The sequence below is a fragment of the Pelophylax lessonae genome, assembly GCF_965119305.1.
Source record: "Pelophylax lessonae genome assembly, chromosome: 8".
Classification (NCBI taxonomy): Eukaryota; Metazoa; Chordata; class Amphibia; order Anura; family Ranidae; genus Pelophylax; species Pelophylax lessonae.
The window spans coordinates 191,779,390-191,800,061 of record NC_138775.1 but is presented as its reverse complement, the minus strand read 5'-3'; the positions used below and the strand labels follow the sequence as shown (position 1 = coordinate 191,800,061).

The following is a 20,672-nucleotide window of genomic DNA, read 5'->3' as shown; positions in this document are numbered from 1 at the left end:
CCCCCCCCTTCCCCCTCCCCACACAGTTCCCTCCTCCCTTCTCTAGCTTCCACCACTCTCTATATAGATAACAATCCCATTGCTGGTTCGCCCTTCCCCAATCTTGTCCCTCCTGAGCCACTGTAGTACTTGTCCCGGACTATTGGCATAAATACCACATCCAAAATGGCCCCTGCACGGCCTGAAGAAGGAGCGGAGCTCCGCAACGCGTCGCCGTTTGATTCCCTGCTGTCTCCGGGAAGTGACGTCACAACCATCCGACCAGCGGTCCCACGCTGCTCCACCACCACAGAGGACCTGCACGTCTCCCGCCTCCGACATGAGGCCATCGGCTGTCCTCCCTCATCACAGCGGCACCGCCTGACTGGATGTTCCACCTTGGATGTGACCCCAGAGACCTTCCCCTCTTGGATTTTACCAATGCCTGTTTTTATGGACCTCTTGTGAGTAACGATTTTATTGTGTGTCATTAAAATTACTGCTGTGCTACACTCAGATCGGCGCTTGGCTCTCTCTCTCTCTCTCTCCTGAAACCATACAGGGTCGCTTCACCCTCTACAAGCCTGCAGCCATCCAAGTGTCCAGCGATTGGATTACATTCCACCACCTGTCCACAGTATATTTTTGCAGTCACTCCACTGTCTGTTTGCGCCACTTCTCTCCCCCCTCTGCCGACAGTATTGGAGTGGGCAATCTCTTTACCCGCTTGCTGTCTGGGGCAGTTTTGACATTTTCCTCATGCACGTTAAAATTTATGTTTTTTTTTGCTAGAACCCCCAAACATTTTCTGAAAGGCTGTTGCAGTTGATCTTGCACAATATTTGTGCGATACTGGTTTAACAAATAAAAATTTTCAGGAAAAACCCTTAAATACATTTTTAGTGCGCACACACACACACAAAATTTACTCCTAAAATGCCAACAAACTATGGTAGTTAAAATTGGCCATAGGTGATGATTTAAAAGCCATTACAGTTTATCCAATTATCGCTAAATATGGCCCTAGAATTTTTGCTCACGCTACCATTTCTGGCGACGCCTCATGCATGTGGTGCAATCAGTTTTACATATGTGTTCCAGACTAAGTGCACGTCTTCTTCATTTGTGTACGTGCAGGGGGACAGAGGTACTTGTAAATTTTTTTTTATATTTATTTAAAAATATTTCCATCTCTTCCCCCCCCCCCCCCCCTTTTTTTTTTTTTTTTTTTTGCTGTTACAAATGAGTGAACAAACCCCCTTATGATAGCTTTTGGTATTGACTGGTTCACTCTATGGAGACATCCGGTGTCTAGTAGACCCCTGATTTCTTCCCCTGCACTTCAAAGCACCTGATTAAATACAGATTGTGTTTAGCTTTTTTTGGCAGCCAGGAAACTACATCTCTGAAACCAGAAATGACAAAATCCTCTTTGCTTCTGGGATCATTCATCAAAAGGGATCAGGAATCTGAGTGGGAACCACTTTAGGGGAAGGTGGAGGTTTCTTCCCTGCGTAATTTAAAGTGCTACTTTACAGGCACCTGGAACAAAATGTGTATTATGCATGTAGCACTGCCCCCTAGAGAGCTGCTGAGATTGGATTCCCTTGGGTTACCCGTAGCAACAGTCTGTAGAAAGGTATCCCTTTAACACTTGGCTCAGACAGTGAACAGTCCAGGGGATTTGTTTTTTTGTTTTTATTGGAACTTGGATGGGAGAAGGGATGAGTGGAATATACCAACTTGGAACGATCTACAATGCAGAGGACATCTATCTGTAGAATGTGACAAAGCCGCTGCTTCACTCTGCCACTGAAGTGAAGATTAGCCACTTTAACCCTAAAGCCTAAACTGATCACTGGACCATTTTAACCCTAAAGCCTAAACTGACCACTAGACAGAACACTGAATATTATAAACTTTTCATATTGAATCCTCAGGCTTGTTTTAACAGTTCTACATTGAAGATGGTGGCACTGAACTGCCAGTGTCAAGTACTTCGGATTGGCTAGAATGGTAAAGGGCTGGTTTGTGAGAGTTTGTTCAAATACTTACACTTGCCTAGAAATTTTAAAAGGAATGCCATGTACACATAGATTACCTGTTGTAATACTATTTATGTACTTTTTAGGTGGGAAGCTGGATTAGTTTCACAGTGATGACCCAGTGTGTCCCAGGTAGGAATTCTCATGTTGGGGCTTGTACATGCAAGAATCCCTAAAATATGTGAACCTTTTATCTTGTAAAACAACTGGTTCAGTTTAAAATGGAAATTAAGTGTGTGGTTATGTATGTGTGTGTGTGTGGAGGTAAAGATTTCCCTGCTGATTTTGTATGTTTACCCACTGACAAATCATCAGTCTATAATTTAATGGTAGGTTTATTTAACAGTGAGACAGCATAGCATAAAAAATCCAGAAAAATGGATTTCAAAAATGTATAAACTGATCAATCCGCAAGATTTCTGGCTCCCAGGTGTCTTCTCTACAGGTAAAGAGCTTAGATTAGGAGCACTCTCTTAAAAGGAGTGCTCCTAATCTCAGCTTGTTACCTATATAAAAGACACCTGTCCATAGAAGCAATCAATTAAATTCCAATCTCTCCACTATGGCCAAGACCAAAGAGCTGTCAAAGAATGTCAGGGACAAGATTGAAGACCTACATAAGGCTGGAATGGGCTGCAAGACCATCGCCAAGCAGCTTGGTTAGAGGGTAAGGGTGAGTTGGTGCAATTATTACCAAATGAAAGAAACCCATAATAACTGGCAGTCACCCTCGGTCTCGTGCTCCATGCAAGCTCTCACCTCGGAGTTTCAATGGTAATGAGAACGGCGTTGAATCAGCCCAGAACTACACAGGAGAATCTTGTCAATGATTTCAAGGCAGCTGGAACCATAGTCCCCAAAAAAACAATTGGTAACACACTACACCGATGAAGGAATGAAATCCTGCAGCCGCTGCAATGTCCCCTCACTCAAGAAAGCACATGTACAGGCCCGTCCGAAGTTTGCTAATAAACCTCTGAATGATTCAGAGAAGAACTGGGTGAAAGGGTTGTGGTTAGATGAGACCAAAATTGAGCTGTTTGGCATCAACACCATTCCCACTGTCAAACATGGAGGTGGAAACATTATGCTTTGGGGGTGTTCTTATGCTAAGGGGACAGAACATTATTCACCGCATCAAAGGGACGATGGACAGGACCATGCACCGTCAAATCTTGGGTGAGAACCTTCTTCCCTCAGCCAGGGCATTGAAGATGGGTATTCCAGCATGACGGTGACCCAAAACACATAGCCAAGGCAACAAAGGAGTGGCTCAAGAAGAAGCACATTAATAGTCCTGGAGTGGCCTAGCCAGTCTCCAGACATGAATCCCATAGAAAGTAGGTAGAGAAAGCTGAAGGTTTGAGTTACCAAATGTCAGCCTCAAAACCTTAATGATTTTGAATAGGGTCTGCAAAGAGGAGTGGGAAAAATCCTTCCTGGTGGCCAACTACAAGAAACCTGACCTTTGTGATTGCCAACAAGGGTTTTGCCATAAAGTACGAAGTCATGTTTTGCAAAGGAGTCAAATAAGTATTTCACTCATTAAAATGCAAATCATTTTATAACTTTTTGAAATTTTGTTATACTGGATTTTTTTTTGTTCTGTCTCACTGTTAAAATAAACCTACCACTAAAATTAGACTAGTAATTTCTTTGTCCGTAAGCAAACGTACAAAATCAGCAGGGGATCAAATACTTTTTCTCTATCGCTCATTGACAGACGTAGTCCTCTGTGATTCAACACCCTCGGGTTATGCTGCCCTCTACAGGAGTAGGACTAGACAGGAAAGAAAACGTTCTGGCCACACCCTAGGGGCAGTCCCAGAGGGTATATCCTCTCACTTCCTGCTCTAGCAAATCAGTTTTTTTCTGTCTAGTTAGGAGTAAGGACCTAGATACCTTGCTGGGATCTTCGGTCCTGGCAGGATTTTTTTCTTAGAAAAGATTTTTTAGACAGCTTTTTTTTCTCCAGTGTTCCTGTGAGATCTTCAAGCAAGAAAGCTGAACTGGGCGACGGGCTGGATGATGAGATCCAGTGGTCACCCCAGTTCAGCCTACGAGCGCGTGCAGGCCATAGCTCCGCGCTGGGTCGGCCGCGACATAGTCCCACTGGACGGGGACTGACCCTGCGAGTTAAACGTCTCGCTGAAACGCCAAAGACCATGAGTCACGGCGTCCGTATTGGTCGACAGCCCTCCTACCTCGGTGGAGAGGGGTACTGTCAGGAGTTGGCGCCCGCCTGGTTCCGGTATGGTGAGTAGTATGTTCCCCCTTTCCCCCTGACGGGTCTTGTGGTGAACGCGGGCCCCTCTCTGTAATGGTAAGGATGGGTTCCCCTCTATCCTATAACATGTCACAGATCCCCCTAATTGAGTGTGATTTTTGTGTACAAGAAGCCAGGAGGCTTGGTTTGGGAGCTGACAATCTAATTGTAAAAATGTGAAAATGATTGTAGTCAGTGGCAGTACTAGAACTTTACTGTGATAGTATAAGGTATCCTACCTGTCAGAAGCCACAGGGCGATGTCTATACATGTATACTGCATTCCAGATCATTCCTCCAGCTAAGCAGATGCCTCCCGACGGCCACGGACCGCATACGGCCCGCCAGGGTCCGGTACCGCTGACCACCATGAGGGTGAAGGGTTGTGAGGCCGAGATCCTTCTGCAGACATGCCGCTATTCTGTGCAGGCCGCCGCCATTGTCTTGTAGATCGCACGAGGCCGCCATTTTGGTGTAGCCTCGTGTCTCAAGCATGGGGGCGGCCATGTTTGAGGTGACTCAAACACCTCATGGAGCCAGGGGGAGGCGCCGGCAGGCGTGTTAAGGGGCGGAGCCGCATCCTTTACCCAGGAAATGGGGCCAAAGACTTCCTGTCTGTAACAAGACAAGCACTGAGCAAGCTGATGAAAACTTCTGTGCATCAGGGATGAGCCTTGGGGTCTCTCTCTCTCTCTCTCTCTCTCTCTCTCTCTCTGTGGGTTCCAAAAAGGCAGGTAACACTGAGGGGCGCTGTTGCGACTGGGGGACACAAAAAAAAAAAAAAAAAGTTTTTTACTTTGTCATTTTTTGTCGCTGGCAAGTGTCTTGTATAATCATTGACCCTGCCGCATAGGTATCCCCACCTGATCCCCTCAAGGTGGCCGCAGGACCCTCCAGTACCCCACTTGTTTTTAATGCATTATCGGCAGTTTTGGAGTCTTTGGTATCCCGGGTGGAGGTGGCCTGTCAGGGACGGGGGTCAAGAAGCGACCCCCGCCTACCCCTATTGTTTATCAGATACTTCAGGGGCTGTTGTCTCAGGTAATATCTCCTCAGCAGTGAGGAGCACGTTTCTGCCTCCGCCATAGCACAAGAGTGGTGGATGCACTAGTTGTATCCGTCCGGGAAACCTTTAGTCTTGAGGTTACACCGGCAGAGGTAGCTGAGACTGAGATTCCTTTTTGGTACTTGTTAGCCTACCAAAAGGGCGAAGGATTTTCCTTTACCCAAATGGGGTCGTTTTGAAATGAACCCCTGTTATTTCCAAACGCATGGCTAGGTGCTATCCGTTTGAGGAATTCCTCTTTATAGGATAGACGGTACCACCTACTGTCTTGCCACAGACTGTTAGGATAAAAGGACCTCGTAACTAACGAAGACCTTCCTTTTCTGCTCATAAAGAGTTGTTCATTCCGCGAGGGCGGGCGATAAGGCGAAACCCTCCAAAGCCCCTTTAGAGGGGTTTCAAAGGGCGCTGGTCGGCTAAACAAAAAGTCCGGCTCAGCCAAGCCTGAAGATACAGCCTGATGCGCCCCTACCCATCTCTGGGGTGGGGGGATGTCTTCACCGGTTTCTGGAGGACACAGGATTGAGTTTCGATCACTTCCACCGGTGCGATTCTTCCCTTCTAACATTGAACGGTTTCAGGGGTTCTATTCAAACCTATTCACAATGCCCAGGAAAGTGGGCAAGGTGCGTCCAAATCTGGACTTGGGAAGAAATAGAGTCCATCCGTACAGTGGTGGCCTCCCTGCATCAGGGGGATTTCCTGGCGTCCATAGACATTTAGGAGGCCTATCTTTATATCCCCATCATCGCAGGACATCAGCGTTTTTTCGCTTTCCCAAAGATCATCCCTGGTTCCCACCAGGAGACTGAACTATCTGGGCCTAAGGTTGGATACATCCTGGGCAAGAGAGTTTCTCCTTGCGGAGAAACTCCAGAAGGTTCAGTCAACGATTCGGATGTTGCTGTCCGTCAATTGGCTGGGACTGATGGTGGCCTTCTTAGAGGCAGTACCGTATACCCAGTCTCATACCCGAATTCTCCTGAAGGAGATTCTTTTTTAATGGAATCAGAATTCCGATTCCCTGGACAATCCGATCCGGTTGAGCGAGCAGACCAGGAAGTCTCCGATGCTCAACCAGGGGAAGTCATTTCTTCCGATAGTATCCAGATTACCAATAAGGGTATCGGAACTGAGAGCGATCAGATTTTGTCTGATTTACTGGATCGAGCAGCTCTAGAGCAGCCCGATTCGGATCCAATCGCATATGGCCTCTTCATCCAGAGGTTTTTCACTAGCTGTCCCTTCATTGGGACATCCCGGATGTGGATCTGTTGGAACCTTGGCTTAACAGGAAGGTGCGGAGGTTTGTAGCTCGTGCCGCGATCCTCTAGCGGACGCAGCAGAAACGCTGATCGCCCCGTGGGGGCAGTATCAGCTACGGCATGCCTCCCATCCTCTCAAGTTGCTGCGGGAACTTCTTCGCAGGATAGAGGTGGAGGGAATTCCAGTTATTCTGGAAATTCCGGACTGACCTCGTCGAGCCTGGTACGCCGACTTGGTGAGGCTAGTCGCGGACGCTCCTTGGAGACTTCCTCTCAGGGAGGATTTGCGGTCTCAGGGACCGATCTTCCATCTTGCTTTACAGTCGCTGGCTTAATGGCCTGGCCATTGAGACCCAGGTACTGAAGGACAAGGGAGTGTCAGCTTCAGTTATTCCTACCTCCAGTTAAAGCAAGGAAAGCGACTTCCAGCACATGGAAGTCTTATATCGCATGGTGTGAATCTATTGGATTTCCCCCACATACCTATTCGGTGACCCGAATTTTGGTCTGTCTGCAACAAGGGGTTGAGCAGAAACTATCCTTGAGCACGATCAAGGGTCCGGTTTTCGGCGTTGGCAATCTTCTTTCAAGAAACCTTTGGCTAATCATTCCTTGGTGCGGAATTTCATCCAGGGGGTGTGACATCTGGCTCCGCCAGTGCGCGCACCCTTACCACCTGGGATCTTAATTTAGTGTGGTCGGTTCTTCAGAAACTTCTCTTTGAAGATATTAGGGAGATTCCCTTGCTTACATTATCCCAGAAGGTGGCCTTCTTGGTGGCCATTACTTCTGCAAGCAGGGTGTCAGAACTGGCCGCATTATCTTGTCGTTCCCCGATTCTGATGGTTCATAGGGATAAGGTGGTTCTTCTTCCGAATCCATCCTTCCTTCCTAAAGTGGTTTTCAGAGTTTTTCATCTGAATAAAAGTATTGTGTTACCTTCCCCGTGTCCTAAGACTAGCCATCCTTGGGAGTTTGCATTACACTCCTTGGATGGGGTTCAGAAGGATACACTTGACTACTACAAACTTGTTTTCGTAAGACGGACTCCCTTTTTGTGATCACGGATAGCCCTTGAAGGGGGTTGCCTGTGTCTGCCGCGACCATATCTACATGGATCAGTCAGACGGTGGTACAGGCTTATTCTATTAAGGGTCAGAATCCTCCGTTCCCTGTTAGGGCGCACTTCACTCGAGCGCTCAGTACTTCCTGGGCCTATCGCCATCAGGCGTCAGTGGTCCAGGTATGTAAGGTGGCCACCTGGTCGTCGGTACATACCTTTACAAAATTTTATAAGATTGATGTGATGGCATCGGCGGATGCCTCATTTGGCCGCAAGGTTTTGCAGGCCGCAATTTGAGGAGACCGGTGGTCTACCTCGGGGGTTTTTTTCTGTTGAAAAATTTCTGTTGAGTCTCATCATTGAGGATGAGCATTGTAAACTTCTAGTTGGCACCGGTTGGGCCTTCTAGATTGGATTTGATTTCCATTTTCCCACCCCTCAAATGTGGTACTGCTTTGGGACGTCCCGAGGGTGTTGAATCACCGAGGACTACGTCTGTCAATAAACGATAGAGAAAAATGGATTTTTGTAAAATCTTACCGTAAAATCCTTTTCTCTTAGCTCATTGACAGACGTAGTACCCGCCCCTCTGTTTTTGAGTTGGGTTGGGTTAAATTCTCTAAACACTGCTTTGTGACATAACTGATTTGCTAGAGCAGGAAGTGAGGATATACCCTCTGGGACTGCCCCTAGGGTGTGGCCAGAACGTTTTCTTTCCTGTCTAGTCCTACTCCTGTAGAGGGCAGCATAACACGAGGGTGTTGAATCACCGAGGACTACGTCTGTCAATGAGCTAAGAGAAAAGGATTTTACGGTAAGATTTTACAAAAATCCATTTTTTCCTTCAGAGTGTGTGTAGTTTAGAGGTACTCACCGGTCTTGTAGAGGAGGAAGATCAAAAACCATGTTTTTATGGTCAATGTTTCGATGAAGCTCAGTCCATCTTTCTCAAGGGCTCTGCCCCCTCCCCACCCCACCCCAAAACACCTTGTCCCTAGGTTGATGGGGATAAGGGCCTCTTTCTGACAAGCCTGGGCTGTGGTTGTGGGGGGTCTGTGGACAGGGGGCCTTTTTGTAATCTGGAAGCCCCCTTTAACAAGGGGCCCCCAGATCCCACCCCCCCCCCATGTGAATGAGTATGGGGGTACAGAAAGTGCAAGTGATCTGGATATTTACTGCCTCCAAAAAAATCCCTTGCGGTTTCAGTTAAGGACATTTCGTCTTCAAAGACCTCATAAACAGATTTTTTTTTTTTTATCATGCTTAACTATGCAACTATTAGTGGTGTCTATGGCTGTTTACCAAGCCATGGCAGTCTGGGTTAAGCACATGACATGCAACCACATTTTTATCTTAATCTATCCCTCGGTACTCTACAAATTGCCAACTTTTCTATGCAGTAGCACAAGTCTACTGGGATAAGCTCCAGACTACTTGCCAATTTTTTCACCTGGCTCTTATGTCAATCCAGATGCACAGTATTTTATAGCTGCAGAAACCATCTGTAAGAAATGTCTACAAAGGATCCTGTTTGTTGGGGAATGACTTTGTAGAGTCATTAGACACTTTTGTCAATGAATTCAAAGCCAGTTTTTCTAAGGGTTTTTTTGTCCTTCCCAGAACTCTGCTTCTAAAGCCAAGCACTGGATGTCCAAGCCAGTGAAATCTTGCGCCAAGTCCCCTCCTCAAATGCCACCCCTCACATTTACAAGGCCTTTTTGCCCACCTGGTCCAAGGACATTGTGCAACTTTGGCTCTGGGGCATGGTGTTGCGGGGATACAGGTTGGAACTTTACTCTGCCTCCTGCCTGCTTTATCCCCCCAAACCTTACCACCTCTCCAGTGAGATTCCTCTGAGAAATGATTTCAGGTCTTTAATCAAACTGGTTTCTAGTTCCTAAGCCTAATATGGGTGTTTGCCCCATCCTAGATTTGTAGCTTCTCCATAACTTCTTGCTGGTTCGGAAGTTTAGCCTGGTCTGTAATTGCATTGCTGCAGCCAGCGGGAATGTGTAAACCCCACATCCTGCTGCAGCCAACAAAGTTTCTATTCCTGTATGTCAAAGACCATAAAAAGGGTTTAGTTATGAATGGGATTCCTTTATTTTGGCCTGTATTTTGATTGCTTGCTGGATGCCCATCCCTTAGTTACATTGCTTGGCGATGTCCCATGGTGTTGAAAAAGGAAAGCCTGTGCCCCGTTCTGTAATATTAAGAAATGAGGATTTTTTTATTTGCCTGTAAAATCCTTTTCTTGGAGTATAGGACACAAGACACACTCCTCTGTCCTGGTATGTCCCTCTGCTTGCAAAAAATGCAGATTACTGGGAATGGGAGGGGTCATAGGGGCTGTCCTAACAACTTTTGTTTGCCAGTGTCCTCACCTGAAAGGGGCACCAAATACTGTACTCCTAAGAAAAGGATGTTACAGGTAGGTCAAACATCCTTATATACAGGTCAGGTTACGTTACTTTGTGATTCCAGATATTTCAAAGTTCATTTACAATTAAAACACTTTTGCTATCTGTGGCCCACTTTTGGGCAATTCCCCTGACTTCCTTCCTGTTCGGACACCTGTCCAATAGCAAGTAATGATAGGTTTTCCAAAGCAAAACTTGGCTTTCATGGGTCAATCAAGCAATTTTTAGCACTTGAACTGATGAACCTTGGTTTAATGTTATACTTGTTCTCTTGTGAAATGGGTCAGAGTCCACAAATGTAATATTTTCTCTTGTTAACAGTTGGAATATTTACACTGATCAGTTTAATTCAAATGACCATTTGGGCAAAGGAGAAACATCACCGATACAGAAAGGAGTTCAAAGATTATCCAAAACTACGGACAGCAATCATCCCTTTACTGCTGTGAAGATGAACTTACAAAAAAGGATATTTATATATTTCTTTTAATATTTGATACAGAGCTATATCTAAAAACTAAAGATGTATTCATAGCAAAATGTCACACTTTTAAGACATATTTTGTACAGTCCTTGCTGCATATCTAACAAAGGGTACTTTTTTTAAAGTTTTTTTTTTTTTTAAGGGGCCTTTCACTTTTATGCAAGCGTGCAACCTTCCTTTCCAATGGTTTATGTAATAACCGATGGGTTCCATCTCTACACTCCCTTCAGTAGATGCAGGTTTGGCTGTGGATTGTTGTCCTTTAGACTCTATCAGACTGCCTGCTATATCCAACAGGTTCTGTTAGTGCTGTTGTTTCTTTTAAATAAATGACATGTAGTATTTTGTGATCTTATGTCCTAAACTGTTTGGACAACCATTATATATATATATATATATATATATATATATATAATAATATATTGGGGTTGATTTACTAAAAGCATGGACTGTCACTTGCAAGTGCAGTTGGACTCTACAAGGGAGGTTTCTGCAGGATTTAGTGAATGAGTTGAAGCGCTGAAATATACTGTATTTTCCCTGCACATGATTGGATGAATTCCCTTGCAGAGTACAACTTCACTTTAAGAGCTTAAGTACAGTTGTGAAATTAAATTTGCAAATAAGATCCAATGTCATTTGCCTTTCATAAATCAACCCTGTTGAGTTTGATTGCCTCATGGATACTACAACTTTTCTCGTAACTCCATGCAGGTTTCCTGATAACTTTATAAAGCCTGTGTGGCTATATGCAACACCCACCAATTTGAGTTTTAGAGAGTGCATATTGTTATCAGGGACAGAATCAAGAGTGCTCAAAAAACCATGTGCTATACTGTATCTGCTTGGAGCAAAGTCTCATCACTTTGTATAATGGTGCCCACTAGAGTTCTATGTATTGGGCTGAGAATTGAAGGGAGATACAAACTAGGAGGTTGCAGAAGAACATGTATACATTTGGCCCTGCAATTGCAATTACCATGAAGTAGAGGTTTTTAGGGTAAGCTGGATTTGTTTTTGTTTTTTACACACTCGTTGCCTTGAAATTACACCTACACACTGTTTTAAAATGAATCCTTTCAGTCCTCAAGCATGTAAACAGAGGCATCTACAAATGCACTTCTTTTTTTTTTTTTTTTTAGTACATGTAGTCCTAGCAGACTAAGTTTTTTTGTGAGAGGAAATCATTCTTTTTGAAAGTTTAGTGGCAGCGGGTTAATGGATCCAAAATGACTTTGATCATCTGCTCTTGGGAATTATCTGTACAGGGAGGTTGCCATCCTCTTAATCCCTCTGCTTTCAAGGCAAATGCCAGCTAGAACCTATATGCTTTAGCAATGTCACTAGACCCCTGTTAGGTTTGAAATGACAAGTCAAGACCCCTTTTGTTTTTGTTTTGAGAAATGTTTTTCCCCTGGTTGATTATTTACCACCCAAATCTGATTTTTGTTTTAGGTAAAAATTGGGGGCCCTTTAATGACTTCTATAGTGTAATTGAATGTTTACTTGTACTTTCCTGAGAGAATCTAATAAAGCCATTCTGTTTTGTTTGAAAAATCATTATTCATTACAATAATAAAATTTATTACCTATTGCAGTCACAAATGATCGATTAAAAAAAAATTAGAAAACCTAAATTATATTTGTAATCCTTTAAGAAAATAGCAAATTGACTTGTGCAGCAGAATCCCTTATAGGCTAACAGAATGGTCATTTTGTACAACATTGGTGTGTAAATGTATTCGTATATCTATATCTCGTGTTGAATCAAGTGAAAAGAGCTATGCTTTGCACTCTGAGGTGCGTAGCACACAGACACCGTAAATAGGTGCAAAAAGCTTTTGCACAGGATATTGCCTTATGAATAATTTAGAGCATACAGTCTGTTACCCGCTTTAAAACATTTGCTCCTAAAAACAAGATCTGACCATGCACATGAAATATCCAAATTTTAAAGAAAAAGTACCCAGGTATTTTCTATCTAGAACAGGCAACCTGTGAAATACATGTATGGGAACGGTCTAACTAGTCACATTTGGATTTGTCCATCCAGCCCTGAGCATTACATAGGCTGGCTGTCATTCAGACTGGATTGCTGCTGTGGGGAGGTTGTGGGGCTAGATAGGTTGTCTGGGAGGGTTGCCTGGACCAAAAAACTGGCTGACCAGAATTAGAAATCTTTGTCAGGTAAAACACTCCCATAAATGTATTGCAACTATGGAGTTGATTTACTAAAAGTTGAGTGCAGAATCTGGTGCAGCTCTGCATAGAAAGCAAAAAGCTTTCTTTGGCAAAGCTTAATTGAACAAGCTGAAGTTGGAAGCTGATGGCTACCATGCAGAGCTGCACCAGATTTTGCACTCTCCAGTTTCGGTAAATCACCCCCTATGTGTTTAACTGCTTGCCTGGCCTTCATCCTACCTGCATGATAACAAAGACGAAAAAACTTTTTGCATCATTTTTAATAGACAAGCCTATTCTTTGATACTACATACAATTTTTTTTTAAATTACTTTGGAGATTTATGAATTCTTTAAATAACAGAATAGACTAACTTGTAATGTTTGTATGCTTTTTTTTTTCTACAGCTTACAAAAAGCCATAATAGAAAATTGTACTGTTCTGAAACAATAAACTGATTTTTATACATTAATGTGTGTGGTGTCTTTTTTTTTTTTTTTTCCTTTTCATGATGCAGAGAGAATGTCAAAGTTGAGAATTAACTAATTCAATACAGGGCACTTTTACCCCATTCCTGCCCAGGCCAATTTTCAGCTTTCAGCCCTGTTGCACTTTGACAATTGTGTGGTCATGCAACACTGTACCCAAATTAATTATTTTCAATTTTTTTTATATTTTCTTCACACAAATGGAGCTTTCTTTTGGTGGTATTTAGTCACAAATGGAGCTTTCTTTTGGTGGTATTTAATCACCGCTTGGTTTTTATTTTTTTGCTAAAAAAAAAAAATTTTGAAGAGAATTTTTTTTTCTTTGTCAGCCTATTTTTTTTTTAAAAAAAATTTTCTCCTACACTTATGTGCGCTGACGGGGTGGCATGGATAAGGAGGCACTGATGGGCAATTTTGGGGCTGCATTGTAATCAGGGCACTGATGATCAGTGCCCTGATTACCTATCCCCTGTGAGAAAACGCTGCTGATCGACTCTCCCCTCATCACACTCCGTCTAAATGCACCTGCACTGTGATGTGACAGAGACTTTATTACACACAGGTGGATTCTGTTTATCATCATTAGTCATTTAGGTCAACATTGGATCATTCAGAGATCCTCACTGAACTTCTGGAGAGAGTTTGCTGCACTGAAAGTAAAGGGGCTGAATAATTTTGCACGCCCAATTTTTCAGTTTTTTTTATTTGTTAACAAAGTTTGAAATATCCAATAAATTTTGTTCCACTTCATGATTGTGTCCCACTTGTTGTTGATTCTTCACAAAAAATTAGTTTTAAATCTTTGTTTGAAGCCTGAAATGTGGCAAAAGGTCGCAAAGTTCAAGGGGGCCAAATACTTTCACAAGGCACTGTAAATGCTTTAACCACTTGCCGACTGCCGCACGACTATCTACGTTGGCAGTCAGCCCATCACAGGCAAAGTGACGTAGGTCTACGTAGCTAGCCTGTGAGGGTCTAGGGAGCGAGCGCGCGCCGCCGGAGGCGCGCTCCCGCGTGGTCACGGCCCCCCCCGCGCGTGTGACCGGCGGACCCGATGTCCGCCGGTCACTCTGCGATCACCGCTGCAGAGGGAGAAAGTCAGGCAGCTTGTGTAAACAAGCCGCCTGTCATTCTCCCCTGTGTAGAAACTGTGATCACACGGTTCTACTATGTAGAACCGTTGATCACTGTTTCTACAGCTCAACAGACAGCCAATCACAGTTAGAATCCCGCCCCTAGGGACACACACAGCCCCTCCCTCTCAAATAAAGTTAACCCCTTCACTACCAGTGTAATTTTGCAGTAACAGTGCATATGTATAGCACTGATTACTGCAGTAATGTCACTGGTAACCCCAAAAATGTCAGTCAAGGGTCCGATCTGTCCACCGCAATGTCGCAGTACCGCAAAAAAAATAGCAGATCGCCGCCATTACGTGTTAAAAAAAACAACAAAAATGACAAAAAATCTTTCCCTTTGTTAGTAAACGCGATAACTTTTGCGCAAACCAATCAAAATACGCTTTTTGCGATTTTTTTTTTTTTTTTTTTTTTTTTTTTTTTTTTTTTACCAAACATAGGTAGCATAAAACAAATTGGCCGAAAATGTTAAAAAATTTTGATTTTTACATTTTTTTTTGGGGGGGAATTTCATATAAAAAAAATGTGAAAAATATTATTTTTGCAAAATTGACGCTCTTTTATTGTTTATAGCGCATGATCAAAAAATCGCACAGGTGATCAAATACCACCAAAAGAAAGCTCTGTTTGTGGGAAAAAACGGATGTCAAATTCGTTTAGGTACAGCGTCGCACGACTGCGCAATTGTCCGTTAAAGTCACACAGTGCCGAATCGCAAAATACCCCCTGGTCAGGAAGGGGGTAAAATCTTCCAGGGCTTAAGTGGTTAAGGACTGACCAATCTAAAATTCACTAATAGGTGGAAAGTGAGATTTTCTGATAACTGTAACAGAAATTACATTCAGACATGGTTATTTTCTGTGAAGTAAAGTAATGGAAAACACACTGACATGTATTAATGGTTAGTGTCTCAAATGTAGTTCCCAATCAGTCAGTGACACCAGCGTTGTGCCAGCCTCTAAACATCTTTTGTATAGCCTTAAATGGGCACTGAGTACTGGGACCAAAGTACATAGCATATGATGATATTCAGAGGGTTTTCCCTTGCTGTATTATAAAATGTTACTAAACCCAGGACCCTGCAGTCACTATATCTGGTCTCTCACAGAACATGGACATGCATTTGTTAGTAAATATAAACTGCTAAATATCTTTTCTCATCAGTAGTCTTGTGATATCTATCAGTGTGGTTAAAGCTTGTTGGAGGAGTTTATATTATCCTCTGATTGTCCTATGAGGCTGCAGGACCCCTGCCCGTCTGTCTGAACAGAGATGACCAGATCAAACAGCCTTTTTACACAGGGCAAATTATTTACCCCCTTAGGTTCCACAGTGAGGATAACTAGCATGCTTTTCTGCATATACAGACTACTTTTACTGTTGTGGCTTAAATTAAAAAAAAAAAAAACCTTTACAAAGCAATATTTGCATCTACCATATGTATGACCTAATCTTAATACAATTTTTAAAGATCATCCATTTACATGAATAATAAAAATATATAGTGTAGCAGGATTCCCAGCTGTTTTGCTGGATATGGGTCCCCCTGGGTCACTGGGAGCAACAAAAGTACCTTTGTGCATGTTTCTCCAAGTGTGAACACTGAGACAATGACCAGTCCTGTATCTTTGGGTTTTTCGTATATATTGAGAACTTGGATGGGAGAAGGGAATGAGTGGGATACTCCTTTTGGCTCAACTATGCACAATTTGTTAGGGACAACTGAAAAATGCTGATTGGCGCTGACTTGACGCTGGCTTGCTGCCTGTTAACTCCAAACTGACCTTGGACTGCTTTTAAAGTCCTCTTTGAGCTCCCTTATGCACTCCTTAGACACTGGCACCCCCTTTCTAAGCCTTCTCCACAGGTTAGCTGGCTCCAGGATCCCTCTGACCTTCTAGAGTTGTCCCCTCTCCTAGGCAGAACCCTGAGCAGTTTTGAGTACTCACGACACTGTTTTTCCCCGAAACTTCTACCCAGCAGCTCCACTCGGTCCACAGCACTCTGGATCCCTCTCTCTGCAGCTCAGCTCAACCTTCGTCCTCTAGGCTGACTGCCCAGGACACCCTCACTCGCGCTGACAGGAGGCGAGAAAGCCGTCATCCTCCTCCTGGGACTTTGCTTCCCACCAAAGATGCCCTGTCACATGCTCCCCTCAGACTTATAGCCCATCCCAGAGTGCATTGCGGCAAACTCCGCTCACTGAGCCTGGTGTGCTATTGGCTAGGTTTCCTCAACTGTCCAATAAGAGCCCCCATTGGACACAGTGGGGAGACTCCCCAGGCACAACACCTGGAAGCATGTGACAGCCTAATTAAATTATCAGGCCCCCCTGATATGCAGACAGGGCCACCCACATGCTTTTTCCTAGCACCTACCTAGGAGGGTGCTACAATAGGTAATGGGATCCCCAGATCTCTACAACTAGTATGGCCATTATGAGATGGTTTCACTCATCCTGTTAGACTTTTCTGTCAAAGTAATGAATTAAAGTCTAACTCACCCATAAATTAACAAAGGTGGTGGTAATAGAAACATTTTTAGACACCTCAATTTTCCTGATCTGAATTAACTAACAATCATTCCTAGTTTTGATACTTAACCACTTAGCGACCATCTCACGTACCTAATACATGATTGGACACTTGTGGGTCTGGGGCTCGTGCACGCGCTGCAAGTGGCCCCTTTCCGCTGTGATTATACACAACGGGAGCCCAGTGGAGGGTATTGCAAACTTGATGTCCACCGGCGGTCCGCGGTGGGCGGGCGCCCATCGATTATACATTACAGAGGTAGAATGACACTCTGCCTTTTTTTTTTTACATAGGCAGAGGGGAAGGTACTGATCCTGTGTTTCTGCTAAGCAGAAACCCAGATCTTTGCCATCCCCCAGTCAAAGTACCCCCCACACAGTTAGTAAGCACAACTCAGACATACATTTAACTGCAAAAAGAACAAAGAAAGGGCGCACCATCCTCAATAAAAGGCTTTATTTATGTAACATTAAAAATGGCTACTCACAGACGTAGATAAACATAAGGCGTGTCAAGCTGGATTTCAATTGTCCGTGTTTAGTCCATATGATCGTCCATGACCGATGAGATGACTGACTCGTTTCGAGGCCTAGCCTCTTCCTCAGAGCCCTTTCTTTGTTCTTTTTGCTTTTAGTACCGGTGGACGACCCCAGTCCGTTAAGGGCAGCAAGACCTTAGCCATTTGAGAAGCCATTTGTCAGTCCCGTGAGGAGTGTGGTCGAGGGGCTTGGATACCAAGCGCAGGAGAAGGGTGGTTTCACCTTATTGTTTTTTTATACATTTCACTGCCCCTGATGTTAACCACTTCCCTGCCAGTGTCAGTACTGTGACAGCGCATATTTTTAGCGCTGATCACTGTGTTAGTGTATTAGTGTCACTGGTCCCCAAAAAGTGTCAGGTGTCGGATTTGTCAGCCGCAATATCGCAGTCCCGTTTTAAGTTGCTGATTGCCGCCATTACTAGTAAAAAAAACGCTATAACTTTTGCGCAAACCAATCATTAAAAAACGCTATAACTTTTGTGCAAACCAATCAATATATACGTTTATTGGGATTTTTTTTTACCAGACCTATGTAACCGAATACGTATTGGCCTAAATTGATGAAGAAATTAGATTTTTTTATTGGGTATGTATTCTAGCAGAAAGTAAAAAATGTTGCTGTTTTTTTTCAAAATTGTCAGTTTTTTTGTTTATAGCACAAAAAATAAAAACCACAGAGGTGATCCAATACCACCAAAAGTAAGCTCTGTTTGTGGGGGGAAAAAAAGGCCAAATATTTATTTGGATACAGTGTCGCACGACCGCGCAGGTATTAGTTAAAATATTGCAGTGCTGTATCACAAAAAAATGGCCTGGTCAGGAAGGGAGGTAAATCTTCAGGAACTGAAGTGGTTAATACATCTCAGTTTTGGCTGTGCTGATCTGTTAGCTATTCTGTGCTATTTAAGTGGACCTTGAAAAACAATAAAAGGTCTACATATACGGTCCAGAAGCTCATCTGATGTTAAAAAATCGAATTGTACAAAAACTGGGATTTAACAGGTCCTGTAGCAACTTTAAATAACACAATTTTGAATAAAGTTGTTTCTTCAGTACATGATGTCTCCTTAAAAGGAAACTTCTTTGGCTCAAGAGCTTAAAGTGTACCTAAGAAAAAAAAACAAAATGTCTCTATTGCAGTTTACCAATCCTTGCATGTAGTGACTATATTAGTTTTCTGTTTTTCTTTTTTTCTTTCACCTGGTGATCAGACCACGAACACACTTCCTGTCAGAGGGTGGCTCCTCTATCTATAGAGGAGCAATTGAGACCCCCTTCAACAGCAGCACTGTCTGAAGAGGGTAGTGGTAGATGCACTAGTAAATTTAGATAAACTTTAAATAAGTGACTCACAAATTAAACTAAACTCCAGCTAACACTTTTTACAGAAACAGCTTATTTTTCTTCTTTGGAACAAAAGTTTTAATTAATTGAATAAACACTGACCATTATATGTACCCCTGTCAGTGGTAAATGCTTTGTCTTAAGCCCCGTACACACGATAAGAAATTCAGACGGGAAATTTTGTCCAACGCCCGATCTGCCGATTTTCGGATTGTTAGTATGGTGCTTCCGACAGCCGACTCCGACTTTTCGGCCGAAAAAAATCCTGGTGTGCAGGCTATATAATTTTTGTCGTCCGTCAACACAACGTCCGATTTTTGTGCAGTCAGCACAGAATTCGTCAGACAAAAATCTAAAATCTGAACACGCATGATCGGAAGCAAATAACGACCCGGAATAATTTTTGTACGAAAACTAGCCATTGTATCAAGAAAGAACTTTCGTCTCGCAGCAGGCAAATAAATATTTAAAATGCGGTGCACATGCTCATCTTGGTTAATGTGAGAAGAAGGAAGCTGCTGCTCATAATTGTATACTTTAGAATTAAAGAGGCATTCGTTCTGTTATGATGATGATAATGATTGGGCTATTCTAAATGTTGCATGTTTTTTTTTTTTTTTTCAGAATTTTAACTCTACACCATTCTCAATGGTTTATGAATGGAAAATATCTAACTACTGATGTGTCCCTTTATTCATTTTTTCATTAATGTATAATGCATATATTGCTGCCTACTCCCAATATGCTAAATTTTTAGAAATAAAGATAGGCAAGTAGTTTTTTTTTACATTTTCTTTACTTTAGAAATAAATATATCCAAACATAAATATAGAGATACTCTCATTAGTAAAAATAGAACAGAAAAAGAGGGCATTCCCTCCTCAAATAACTTAGAAATAAATAATAATGGGTAACAGAAAAATCACATAAATTCTATTCATTTATAAAAAGGTATAGTTATGTGACCATGGGGGTAGGTGGGGATCAGGGGCATATTGCCACTGCCTGCCATGTAGCTGTGGTGGAGGGGGTGGCTGGTAATCTGACAGGTGCGTGTGTCCGTGGATTTCTCCTCGGACCCCTTTATTCAGCACCTGTAGTAAGAGTACCTCTGCCATTTGGCGCTGTTCCTCACTCATCAGCCTTAATTTATTGGCTGTGAGAAAGCCAAAATGAGTCAGCCTCATCTGGCTTTCTTTGCAGGGTCATAGAGGCCTGACTTAAGCAGTGGCCTCCTCCAAATTTTGGGATTTTTTGCGTCTCTTTTCAGGAGGTTGGGTGGTTACTGATTGTTCAGATGACGCCTGGCTTCCACTTGGCTCCTCCATATTGACACTTTCCTGTTTAATAAAATTAAAAATTATTATAATGTTAGTGTATCTAAAAAGTCACATTTGTTTGATTATTTTAACCAAATAACAGACTTTACATTAAGGGTAAATTATTGGCTTGATAATATTTTCATTGCATCATTATCTTTATTGCAGACAATATATTGTTAAATGCTATACCTGTGTCAAGGTTGGCTCCAGTAAATCTTCCTCCTGAGTTGCAGCACATGAGCCCTCTGCCGAAGTGGAAGGAAGAGTAGACAGGGATGGCCTTGATTCTGATTGTTCGGTCAGGAAGCATAGGCTCTCGAAATACCAGAGCCTTGGTACATAAAATTCGGCAGTAGCAGCTCCTGACCTTTCAGAATCCCTGATTTTGTTAAGCTCCCTTTTAAAGGTGCTGCGCAGGTTTGAGATTTTGTTCCTGATATAATTTATGTCAGCATTTGGGCAAAATGGCTTACATAAATCAGCCAATTTTTGAAGAGCCTCATTTTTTAGTTGCTTATTTGAGTAATCCCTACTCT

The 20,672-nt window shown here is 43.0% G+C and overlaps 1 protein-coding gene across 1 annotated transcript in view; it reads left to right on the top strand.

Moving 5' to 3' along the window:
* Positions 1–10,671, top strand: part of LOC309561964 (very-long-chain enoyl-CoA reductase-like) — a 100,291-nt gene extending 89,620 nt beyond the window's left edge. The window contains exons 13-14 of the mRNA XM_082266054.1: positions 2,111–2,156; positions 10,425–10,671. Coding sequence (XP_082122180.1) covers positions 2,111–2,156; positions 10,425–10,552 — 174 coding nt within the window. The 3' untranslated portion in view covers positions 10,553–10,671. The remainder of the gene's footprint in view (positions 1–2,110; positions 2,157–10,424) is intronic.
* Positions 10,672–20,672: the final 10,001 nt, after the last annotated feature.